The 13615-nt window shown below is 28.7% G+C and overlaps 1 protein-coding gene across 1 annotated transcript; it reads left to right on the top strand.

Moving 5' to 3' along the window:
• The first annotated feature begins 8887 nt into the window (after nucleotides 1–8887).
• Nucleotides 8888–12578, top strand: LOC122510647. The gene is made up of 4 exons (XM_043625423.1): nucleotides 8888–10701; nucleotides 11211–11483; nucleotides 11705–11840; nucleotides 11929–12578. Exons 1-4 carry the CDS (start codon nucleotides 10550–10552, stop codon nucleotides 11968–11970), a joined length of 603 nt encoding a protein of 200 aa, XP_043481358.1. The 5' UTR covers nucleotides 8888–10549; the 3' UTR covers nucleotides 11971–12578.
• The last annotated feature ends 1037 nt before the right edge of the window (nucleotides 12579–13615 follow it).

Below are 13615 nucleotides of genomic sequence, written 5' to 3'. Positions count from 1 at the left end.
AGGTGTTCAATCCCGTATGATTGTAAGATTTTTCGATGCATTTAGTTGTTAATTGTAAGTATGAAGATGTGGGAAGAATAAAACTTGTGAATTAATGAATATGAATATATATAGAGTGCATTTAACATATTTTTCTTTTTTTTTAATGATTGGTTATTGTTTTCTTTATATAAAATTGACGAAGTGAATAAAAGGAAACACTAGTTTCGCGTCGCGTCGGCCATTTATTTTGACAGGTTCCGCGCCTGCGTTCCCTCATTGTGAAAATTTCGAAGTAGGGGACTGAGTCCAGTTTCTCTACTATGCACACTGCAGCGCGCCTTATAATCTTCGCCTGTGTTTCAATGCTCTTTACAGTGACATTTGGAACTGAGGCCCTCTATACACTATACGCAACACCCTAAGATGCTTGATGGAAATGAATTAATGTACTTTTACTGGACTGAGTCCAGTTTTTTCAATATTGACTCCCAGTTTTTCAAACTCTATTTTTCTCAGTGTATTTGTAACAACTTATGAAATTTGAGTTAAGATTTATTAAAAATTTCTGTGCTCTCTCTACAGTCAGAAATTAAATTTTAATACAGAAAAATGTAGTATATGACAGTCAAATTTAAATTATAAATTCTATATTGTTAATAATATTTTAACATATATTAGAGGTATTAAGAATTGATAATTAAAACTTTGATTAAATATTAATTTACAGAAAAGGCATTTCACGTCAGAAATATCACGATTTGCAAAGGGTATGCCGATTTTCGCAAAAGTTCGTGGGATTATAGTTCTATATAAGAGACTTCTTTCCCCCAAATTTTTTCAAAAAAAATTCAAAATTGTTGAAGATACGCCATTTTGAATTTTAATATTAATTTTATAAAATTTTGAATATCTCGGAATATTGTTTATGGATTTTTATGAAATTTACACATTTTTCAGGTAAAAGTATGTACTTTAAAATGCAAATAAAGTTAATAAAAAAAAATTAATTTTTAAATAAAAAAATTAAAAAAAATTTTTTTAAACAATTTTTTGTTTATTTACTCCTCTCTGAGAAAAATGTTATTAACATATTTGGATTCCTTATGAATTCACCTTTAATTTCATAAAAAAAAATTGATGGAGACTCAACTGGTTCCGGAGATATTGAATTTTTTGTAAAAAAAGCGTCGCCGCGCCATAGCACCATACTGCACAAGTCGCGTAGTACGTTACCGCAGTCGTGCATTGCTGCTGTAACTATGACTATTTTTTACAAAAAATTCAATATCTCCGGAACCAGTTGAGTCTCCATCAATTTTTTTTATGAAATTAAAGGTGAATTCATAAGGAATCCAAATATGTTAATAACATTTTTCTCAGAGAGGAGTAAATAAACAAAAAATTGTTTAAAAAATTTTTTTTAAATTTTTTTATTTAAAAATTAATTTTTTTTTATTAACTTTATTTGCATTTTAAAGTACATACTTTTACCTGAAAAATGTGTAAATTTCATAAAAATCCATAAACAATATTCCGAGATATTCAAAATTTTATAAAATTAATATTAAAATTCAAAATGGCGTATCATCAACAATTTTGAATTTTTTTTGAAAAAATTTGGGGGAAAGAAGTCTCTTATATAGAACTATAATCCCACGAACTTTTGCGAAAATCGGCATACCCTTTGCAAATCGTGATATTTCTGACGTGAAATGCCTCAGAATCATTTCATAAGTTATTAATTTTAATGTTGATGTATTCAGATATATTAAGTTTGTAAAATTTTAAATTTATAACACCATTTTTAGTAAATATTAATTGTTTAAGTCCATTTTATAGTTCATTTTTATGATTTTCACTATTCGTCAATTGTCTTTAATTTCTTTCACTTCAGATGTTAAAATAATTATGTTTTTTGGAACTAATACAAAAACTAATTTTTTCCCCTAAAAGTGTATCTATTTAACTTTAAAAACCTAAAATAGTTTTTAAATTAGTCAAATTTTTAAGAAACTACAACGTTTTTTGTGAAAAAAGTCAATTTTTCAATTTTTTGGTGTTTTTTCGGGTTTTTACGGTTTCTTTTCAAAATTTTTTTAATTTATCAAAACATGAATAACATTATTGTATTCCTTACTACAAAACCAATCAATTCATTATAATTAATTTTTTTTACGTCAAATAGAAACCTTATAAAACAAGTTTAAAGCGTGGGGTGTCGGGACACCCCAGTTACTCCTTAGAGGGTGAGTAAATTAACGTACTCCTTCTAGGGTTAAGAAAACAGAAAACGAAAACAATTTAAAATAATAAATCATTCACAATTCGTCTCACGACAAATTCACTCTCTTAAAATTTAATCAGACAATATAAGACCAATTTTCATAATAAAATAGACATAAAATTCTTCAACATAAACAATATCTCTCTAATAATTTAGGAACAACTTACAGATTGTCCTCGGAAACTCACGCTATGATTCTTTCGATAAAGATCCTGTCAAGGTGAGTGGTTTAACCTCCGAGCAACCTCGTTGATCCAAATTGTACAAACGAGCATTTTGTTTTAGGGTCATAATCCGATTAAAATAAACGGCCACACTTTATAAAAATGAAACACAAAAAAAAGGAATTCAATGAATAAAAGAATAAATTATATTAAAAAAATGAATTAAAACAATATTTTCACTAAATAGAAAAACTACCTTTCCGTGTCCTCGGCCGGCACGTGAGAGTGTAGCCGCAGCTGAATCCGTAGTCGACGAATTGCGAAAGTCAATTAATACATTATTATTCGCACTTTTCATCGACCCCGCGATTCAACCCACAAACTCCCACTTCTGCCTAATTTTAAGAAAACACGGAAATCACAAAATTTATTAATTGCTCAAAAGTTGAACTGGTCACATTTGCCAGGAGTAAATCTCTCATGAGATTGTATCGCTTCAGTGTGCAAGTAAAAAAAAGTCTTATTTCACTATTTAATTTAATTTTTGTTTATATCTATGGGTCATTCTCTATAGATCAAGAAAAATGACTTATTTAAGGCATTTCTCTTGAAAATATTTAAAATTAATAAAAATTATGTTTGCCATACAATAGCATTTAACGTTATTTAATATTAGCCATTAGGTTAACAATCTGGAAACTATATTGTAAAATTATTGACAAAAGTGAAGAGAGTAAAAGCATTTGTTTTTCCACAAACCGAAATTATTGCCGTCATAGAAAAAAAGGTTTAGTTCAAGTTCTTGCACTACCAGCAATGAATGAAAAAGGCCAGTATACTTTTGTTGAAGATTTCTCTATTTACCATAATTTCTATGACACTAGGTACTAACGGGTTTTTGGGGTCGCTGATTACGATTCCGGTGTTAGTTTTCAAAATGGCGGATCCAATATGTCGGACACGATTTTGAAAAATTCATTGGATTTGCTTAAAATTCGTTACTCGGGGGTTTTCGTGGTCGACGATTACGGATATGACATTAGTTTTTTAAAATTCAAAATGGCGGATCCAAAATAGCGGTCACGATTTTGAAAAATTCATTGGATACGCTTAAAATTCGTTATTCGGGGGTTTTGGGGTCGCTGATTACGAATCTGTTATTAGTTTTTCAAAGTTTAAATGGTAAGAATTTTAAAAAGAATTTATCCACTTTTAAAATTTTTCAAAATTTTTACAGGTTATTTTGTATGAAAAATTATTTATTTTGAAAATCTTACTTCAGAATCGTGATCAGCGACCCCAAAAACCCCCAAGTAAGAATTTTTAAAAGAATTTATCCACTTTTGAAATTTTTAAAAATTTTTGGCGGCCATTTTGGATGAAAAATTATGTACTTTGAAAATATGACTTCAGAATCGTGATCAGAGACTCCAAAAGCCCCCGAGTAAGAATTTTTAAAAGAATTTATCCACTTTTGAAATTTTTCAAAATTTTTGGCGGCCATTATAGATGAAAAATTATGTATTCTGAAAATATGACTTTAGAATCGTAATCAGCGACCCCAAAAACCCCCGAGTAAGCATTTTTAAAAGAATTTATCCACTTTTAAAATTTTTTAAATTTTTGGCGGCCATTTTGGATGAAATAGTACATTGTACAACTAGTGGCGAAAGTGTGATTTTTCGAGAGTGAAGTTTGCGGCTCGAGCGTAGCGAGAGCAGCAATCACTCGAGAAAAATCATTCTTTCACCACGAGTTGTGCACTACGTTTTCTCCAACGCCTTGCGAGGAAAGGTTTCTTCGTGAGTTTCGTTTAATTTTAATTTAAAATGTTCTTATGTTTAATATAATAAAAGACGAATGTTTTGAGTGGGGAAGAAGTTAGATACAAAATAAATCTCGGTCAAAGAACAAGAAAAAAGAATAAATTCATGATTTACTTTCGCCACGCCAAATTTACTTTCGCCACGCTAATAATTACTTTCGCCACGCTGAATTTACTTTCGCCACGCCAAATTTTACTTTCGCCACGCTTTTCAGAGCAGTTGAGAAAAGTTCTACTTTCGCCACACTTTTCTACCAAGAAAAGTACTCCTTTCAGAGCAAGTGTTGGAGAAAATTATTTATTTTGAAAATCTGACTTCAGAATCGTGATCAGCGACCCCAAAAACCCCCGAGTGAAAGTTTATGCGAATATACGTTAAGATGTTTTCTTGTTTGGGCCATGACGTGTATACACGTCATCCACAGTCAAGGGGTTAAATAAAAAAATTATTTTCTGATTATTGCTTTTATAAGTTGTTCATACAAAATAAAGTATTACGAAATGTATAATCTGTATGTTTCTATTTTTGTTATATTTCATCTTAATCTAACTTTCATATTCCATTACGAATTTAAAGCAAAATTTTCATTAACAAATTCTCAAAAATAGAATTCTTTATTAAAGACGATTCTGTATTTCAATTCGCTTTTTTAATTCCTTAAATTTAACATTAGATTCGCTATCAAAAATATTAATAATTTATACAGTAATTTTATCGATTTCCAAGAAGTCGACCGCCACATTGGATAAGCTATTTTTAATTTTTAAAATGTGATGTCAGGTTAATGATCGTCGACCCAAAAAACCCTCAAGTAACATAAGTTTCAAGTTAATACACTGTAAAAAATTTAGGGAGTTAACGGACTCGGGAGTTGGGAGTGAAATTTTTCGAGTTAAAAATCAACTCAAAAAGAGATTTAATTTCTAACTCCCTTTATTCAACACCCGCGCAAGTTATTTTTTCCTTGGGGAGTTAGCATTTGGGTGTGAAGTTTTAACTCTCTTTATTTATCTCCCCTGGCATTAACTCCCCAATGGGTGCGACTTTTATAGAATCCCCTGGGGAGTTAAAATTTAACACCCTTTTTTACAGTGTGCACTGTAAAAAAGGGGAGTTAAATTTTAACTCCCCAGGGGATTCTGTAAAAGTCGCACCCATTTGGGAGTTAAAGCAAAGGAAGTTGGATGAAGGGAGTTAAAATTTACACATCAGTAAAAATAAGAATCAACTCCAAAAGGTAGTTAATTGAATAATTAACTCCCTTTTGGAGTTGATTTTTAACTCGAAAAATTTCACTCCCAACTCCAGTGACAGTCAACTCCCTAAATTTTTTACAGTGTATAGACAATTTTCAAACATTTCGTCCGCCATATTGAATTTGCCATTTTTAATTTTTTAAATCCAATACCGGATATGGAAGAGGCAACCATATAATATGTGTTATAATCCATATCTGAAATGGTGAACTTGTTACGAACGAGAAAATATTTAAATAATTAATATAGTTGATTTAACTATAATGATTATTTTGGGCTTTTGAGATGGCCCTATTTTCCAGTTTGTTGGAGGAATTCAAACTGCCAGAGCGTGAGCTCTGTTTATCTTACTGGGATTCGTGTTTCCTAGTTGCCGAAAATTCAGAAATTAATTAAGGAGGGGGGGGGGGGTAAGGAGAAATATAAGAAATTAAATAGAAAGAAAATTAAGAATAATAGTTATGATTTATTATTGTAAATTAAAGAAAGGATCCATCCGCCTCTCAAACAATAAAAGAAAGGAGGATGGGGTAAAACTAACCAGAACGATACAATTACTTACCCGTTCTGGAACCTTAAGTCTACCGCCAGAATTTCTGCCGACGGGCGAAGATTTCACAATACGCACTATTTATTGTCCTTGAAAAATTGTTATAAACAGAAAATATTTTGTAATTAAATATATTATAATTATTAATATATTTAAACACCGTGGGCTTTTGAGATGGCCCTATTTTCTTTAATCAATTTCCTAAGTTAATTCCTCAAACCATTAAAACAGGGCGGACGCGGCAACAACCGAAACCGGCCGGTCTTTTGACAAGAAAGGATTTTTATTAAATTTATTTCCCCACTATTTTAATTTTTGAGACGACCCCGCGGATTTCGAGGTGTTTAAAATTTTATTTTACGTCCGGCCAAATTGCTTGTATAAGCATACAATCAATTTGGATCCTGTATACCGGACGGGAACGTTATAGGAAATTTAAAAAAAATTTTAATCCGACAGAGTTCAAGTCTCTGTGCTGTGGGAAACCGTACTGTTCTCAAATTTTGAAAATGGCCTCCGTGGACTTCGGAGTAATTTGTATTTTTATTTTCGTCCGACCGAATTATTCGTGTAAGCACACAATTAATTCGGATCCTCGGTATCGGACGGGAACGTTATAGGATTTAAGAAATTTCTTTTACACCGATGCCAGAGTCTAGCCTCTGGGGGTCGCGGCAACCGAACTGAACAATTTAGATATCTAATTAATGAGCTTATATAGTTTTACTTCCTTAAGAAATATGGAAAGGTGGGGACAGGGCGTTGGTCCTGTTGCCATGCCAAAATTGCTGAACTTGCATTTTGTGGAATCGGTTCATTGCACTATGTTGAAATAAATTCCTTTTTCTTGTATTCTTAGAAAGAATATTTTCTTTTTAATATTCTTTTAATTATTGAAACAATTTTTAATTTGTTTATTTATTTATTTTATTTTTTTTTTTAATTAATCTCTTAAAATAGGATTAATGTAAGTTGGAAATAATGGACATTTCAAAATAGAAATTCCATTCTATTTTGTAACCCTAAAAAAAGGTTGTTACAATTCCAACGTTAAATCATTTGTCAATAATTATTTTAATGTGCATTGGAATCTTCCGCAAGTTTGCAATTTATGGCGGGCAAGGTTTATAAGCTAGGTTGGTACAGGGAAACGAGAGATAAATTATATTTTTGAAAGAAAAGAAATAATAATAGAATTAATAATAATAATAGCCTAAACGTTCCCATCTTTATATATCGTATAATTGTTAATTGTATAAATATTTTTAATTAAGGTTGGGCCATCATTCACCCTGTATTTAAAGATTTAAAGAATTAAAAGATGCATTTTAATTTTTAAAAGACGATTACAATAGTATTCGCCATTGGTAAGAGGGAGAAAGAGCTACAGGACAGAAAGAGTACGCAATACTCTGTAAGAACAATATGCCTGAGAGAGAACGCTTCGATGCTATACACAATCTTCTTTCTCTCTCGCACAATGTCAAGGGGAGCGTGGGGAGCGCGGGAAGTCTTCACTCAACGCGTTGAGTGTAGCCTCACGTCTATTCTTCGTGTATATATATATATATATATATACATATATATATTGTATTTTATTATTTTAATTCTAATATAGTTAATAATTTTTCCTTTACATTTTATTTTAAATAAAATAGGCAACATATATATATATATATATATATATATATACACGTATACACACACACTCATTTGCTTATGTAGTTGTTGTTTCTTGAATCATAAAAATAATAAAAATGATAGCCCTTGATTAATTGATTTACCTGAAAGTCATGAAAATAAAACAATTTAATTGCTGAAATAGTACTTTCAGACGGAAGAAAAGGCTTACGGTCTTTGAACCGAGTTCATTTTCTGCGCGATTTCAAAATGCTAAGCATGCATTTCATTAATTACTTTTAATTAATGATAAATAAAATATAAAATTTTTGTAAAATTTTTGTTACGATAATGTGGCGTAACAAACCACCGTGGAAATTCCGTTTTTCGTCCCCGAAAACAAGTCGCAATGAAAATGAACTTGGGTTATGACATAAGTTTCATGTCTTTCAGGAAACGCATAAATACTTCATGTGATAAATGTTTTTCTTTTATATTTAAATTTGTAGTTTTATCGTAGAACAATAGTTGAATGTGAGCTTTGAATAACAATTTGATTTTTGTTTATTTGTTTGTTAATCATCTGTGTTAAAGAGAAACATTTATCTCATGCATGTTTTCAAAATCACACATACAAAAACAGTAAAGATCCACCTTAAATTAAGTATATCACTAATTTTGTTTAACCTATCCATTTTACCAGTGGAAGTTTAAAATGAACACTCAATGCTTTATAACAGGATACCTTAACTTAAAGAAAATCATTACTCTCATCCTTAATACATAATATAAAATACATTCATCGATTCAAGATTACAATCTTATGTTTTCTCTAAAACGATTACAATCGGACCTGTCGGAATGCAACGCTACTTTAAATAGTTTTTATAATTAATAATGTCCAACAAGAATCATTTTCACTTAGTTTTGAAATGTTGTAAAATACCATAAAAATTGAATTATAAAATAATTTTATAAATTCTGTTGTACCAAAAAAAAAATTAAAAATATCGAGTTGCACTTCGGCAGGTTATACTGTAAATTTAAGGCATCGGAGAAGTTTATTTATTTATTTAGAAAGAGGATGATTTTAATAATTGTTTTTTTTTTAGTATGTGTATTTTAAGTTTATACCCCTTTCTAAATAATTTATATTTTAGTCTGGAAAATTTTATAAGATTTACAATATTGTTTACGTGAAATAATTGAATTTAATTTAGACAAATAATTTAGTAATTTAGATGCGAAAACATTAATTTTCCATTTTAACTGATAACACACGTCGAACGAATTTTAAATGTTTAACATATAAATAAAATAAGAATAAGAGAATTTTTGTCTCATTGTGTTATCTACTATCTATCAGAAAAGAAAGATACATTTATTTGAGGTGTGTTATCTTGTCTCATTTACCAAATAGCAATCGAATTAGGTTCGTTGATAAAAAAAAAGGAAAGAAGAAGAAAAGGACTCCTTCACCAGTGGGTTTTGAGTGACTGATGACGATCCACTTCTGGTTTTTTTTTAAAATTTTGTTGAATTGGCCCTTGATTTTCTCATTCATCTGAATATAAATATTCGAAATTATGTCTGTCAAATTGGGAATAGAAGTTGCGTCATCAATTTTATTTAGACCTAAAATTTAGACAAAAATTGTTAATAATAGTTTCAGTGGAAAATAATGGTTAAAATTGGCAACCATTATTTTGTTATTACTTGTCAGGAATTTCTTAGTTGTTTTCATGTATTCGTATGTATGTCTTGGTCAACTGTGAATATTAACTGATTATATATATATATTTATAACTTTGGTCTGAAATTGGGCACAAAAAGTATCAAGATTCATCCACGGTTAAAAGTGATGTTTACATCACCACCGCGGATAATTCCTGCTACAAATTAAAAATGCTTTATGAATTTTGTCTTATATTGTTAGGTTATGTTCAGAGTTTTCAGTGAGTCACGTTTCGTTATGTTGTATTCGTTAATTGTATTCGTCACGTTGAGAGGCAAGAATATTATTTATTATAAAATAAACAACATTCCTGTTATATAAAAAAAATATTAAAAAAAAGATATATTGCAAATAAAAACATAGCTCTCCATTTTGTCTCAAAGAATACTCCAAATTTAATATATTTGATGAGATTAAATTTCATTTACATTGTGTTATTAAAATTACTTATTTTAGCGCGTTATTTTCATCATACAAGAGAAAGAAATGAGAAAAGTCATTCTTTTAATCACTCATCTTTATAGGGTATTTGTAATCACGGTACTTTTATGCGGGGATGATTATGATGTAACACCAAGTAACCTTTACCTGCCTTTCCGTAAGTGTCCCCTAATTTAAAAAAAATGACCATTAGTTTGACCCATCCTTAATTCTCTCAAATGCAGGCGGCAAAATTGCTATAAATAATTGACTACTTTCTTTCATAACCTTTATAACAAAGGTGGAAAAGAAGTTATAAAAAATATTAATTATTAATTTAATTAATTAAAATTGATTTTAAATTTTGAGGAGAAAAGAATATAAAGGAGCAATAAGATTATTAATAAAAATTATATTTTAATCGAAATTTATACATTTCTTTTTCGCCACCGCGGAATATTCCTGTAAATTTGTTTCCAGAATAGAAAAGGAGATAAAATTTAAGCAATTTTAAATAATGATATTAAAAGAGTGGATGTGTATATATTATATGTTCTTTATATATTGTTGAATACTAAGATTTCGAGAAGAAAATTTCTGCCGTGTTGCAAAAATATGATCCTGAGCCCCAACTTGAAGCGCATTATCGTTACATCCTTTTAGTACTGAAAGAGTTCTCAAACAAGAAGGTGAGAAAAGAATAATAATAAAAATGGAAAGTGTAAATGTATTTGAATTTTCCGCTGCAATGACTGCATTGGAGTTAGTTCGAAATAATGTGACTGATAGTGATTCTTTGCTGTCATTTAAACAAGCAGAAATTCAACAGAAGCTGCAAACCAGAATCCGGAATGGCGAACGTGGGTAAGTTTACTTATGTTCTCTTTCTATTTGATGTTTGTAAAAAAAAATTAAAGCATTAATTAAATTAGTTCTGAAAACCGAGGTATAATTTACTAACAAGTTCTGGTTTTATTATTTTGAATTCACATTTGTCCTTAATGAAGTTAAACATTTATATTCTCAAAACAACCATTTAGCAAAAAAAAAATTTTTTTTTTGTTTTCTCTTTTTTTTTTTTGATTTCTTTTACTATAAGTATTTTATTAGTAATTGTAATTTAGTTATATTATCATAATTGTCCAAGATTGTTAATATTTCGTTAGGATTAATAAATAAAAAAAATTTTTTTTTTTATTATTATTATTAATTGTTAAACCATTTATAAACAAGATAATTATTTCTAAAAGGTTTACAAAAAATTATTTTCTGATAACGATTAAGAACATGATTTAAAGGAAATCAATTTTATGGTTAATAGATCATTTCCATTATTACAATATGTATAAGACACAAACTGAAATTTTTTTTAGTGTTCATGTAACTGTCTCACACTGGAAAGAGGCACCTCCTAGGGCTGATTGGCATTATTGTTGGCCCTTGGACGAAGAGGCGTCCAAAGGGACTCCCTGTGCCCAAGAGGATTACACTTGGACACAAGAATATCGTTGGGTATGGGGACAACGTTATGAGACGAGGAATTATTGGTGTCCCTCGTCATTCATATTTCCGTCAGTGATTGCCATTCCGCAATCAGAGCAAATGGAGAAAGTCATTGGTCCGTTGGGCGTAAATATCTCCCAATTGTAAGTAATACGTTTATTAAATATTTAGTAAATTCTTCCACAATTATTTAATAAATTAACTCAACCGACCCCTGGAAGACGCACACAAAAGGCAAAAGAAAAACACTCTATACACGTCCCCCAAAAATCGAGAGAAAAAAAAAAATCAATTTAATATTACATTTATTTTAATAAAATGTTAATCTATATATATTTGTACCTTACTTTCTGTTCTATTTCAGCGATTATTGTCATATTTATGCAATTCCACGGCGTCGGGGATACCGCCCTGTAAACCCGGCGATTGAATTGATTTTTATACAGGAGTATGAAAAAGATTGGGAAGAATTAACCTTATTGCGTCATCGCTGGGAAACAGTGAGTAACAAATATACTAACTACTTGAAAATTAATATACGAGTTTTTCTTTCTTTAATGTTGCTTTCTCTCCCCTTTTTTTTTTTAGAGATGGGCTGTGGAATTGAACACCGTTTGGTTGGGGTGTTAAAATAAGGTTGGCTGGGACATGTATAATCAGGCAACGTGTTTTATAAGTATTAAATAAGCAATAAAAATTATTTTATATCAATGTCTTATTTTAACGAAACTTTAAACAACACAAAAAAAAATTGTGGAACTATATTAATGTATTTTATAAGAATTGACATTCAAGTATTCTAGTGTAACCTTCAGGTGAATTCTTGAAATAAATATAGTAGTCTCTTTTATTTTTGCAATTCTGCTGACGTGTTTAATTCATGATCCCACGTCTTTATGTTAGTACACACATTAGTATATAAATTGTAACTTTTCTCATTTAACTTATTTATTCATTTGTTTTAAAGAGGTCTTTCTAGATTTGAAATTATTTGTTAAGAATCCATCAAATCATTTAAAACTTTAAGAAAATTAAGGTTTAATACTATCTTAAAATGAAACAAATTGTTCGATAATAATTAACGTCATACCAATTTTGATTAGTTATGATTTAAGAGAGGGAATAAAATTCTAGATTTTAATATAAAAATAATTATGATGCAAGAGAAAAACAAAAACAACAACCAACAACCAATTACGACAACCTTTAAATTTTTAATATCCAAACAAATATGTCAATAACGGCTAGGGTCATATTACTAGATTTTATTTAACTAAAATCAATTATTTCTCATATATATATTTAAATAAGTACAATTAAAAGCTTCAAATTTTGTTTTGTTGATTATGATCTAAAATTAAAAAAAAAATGCAAGGTCAAGAGACAATTATTTGTTTAGTAATATGCATATATTTTTAATACCATATTTATTAAATATTATTTATAACCATAACATTAAATCATTAATTATTTATTTATTTTACTTAAATAAATTTTATTTATAATTGTTTATTAATCTGTTTATTTGTTAATGTAATTATTTCATTACTAAATCTACATGTTAAACATATTATAATATTCTTAAATATTAGAATTAATTAATTAGTTAATTATTGTGTTATCATTACTAATACATAGCATATTATTTATTGTATTAATAAATTTAATATTTTTATATTGTACATCTTATTGTTATTGTTGAAAATTTATTAATTGGGAAATTAATAAAATAAAAATGTTGAAAATTAATTGCAATTAATGCTAAAAATCATATCGTTTAACTATAATTTTAATAAAACTTATTTTTAACTAAATTCAATTATTTACATATAGGAATAAATTAAAATAACATTTTATAAATTCACTTTTGTTAAATTACTTATTTAGCTTTTTTTTTTTTCTTCTAAATGATAATAATTATATTAATAATAATTTTTTTTATTATTGTTTGTTATAATTTTATTTACACATATATTTTTTTTTTTATATGCTAAAACTTCTATCCTAAGAATTCTACTATATATATATATTTTTATTTTTTTTTATTTTTACTTAATTTATTAAAGAGGGACCGCAAAAAGTGCCCGTTTTTTGTACATCGACAATTATCACAAAACGTAAGTAAAAAAATTCGGCCAAAAATCTTCTTAATCTGCGTGAAAATTGTAGTTGATCATAATTCTTGGTTTTTATTTAAGGGTAGCCAAACTCCTAATTCAACCCTCTAAATATTTACAAATTATGAAATTCATACCACCATAAATTCAACAAAAAT

This window comes from Leptopilina heterotoma, unplaced genomic scaffold, assembly GCF_015476425.1.
Source record: "Leptopilina heterotoma isolate Lh14 unplaced genomic scaffold, ASM1547642v1 Lhet_7158, whole genome shotgun sequence".
In the NCBI taxonomy this organism is placed as follows: Eukaryota; Metazoa; Arthropoda; class Insecta; order Hymenoptera; family Figitidae; genus Leptopilina; species Leptopilina heterotoma.
The sequence above is the reverse complement of the archived record's forward strand: the minus strand, read 5'-3'. Positions and strand labels throughout refer to the sequence as shown.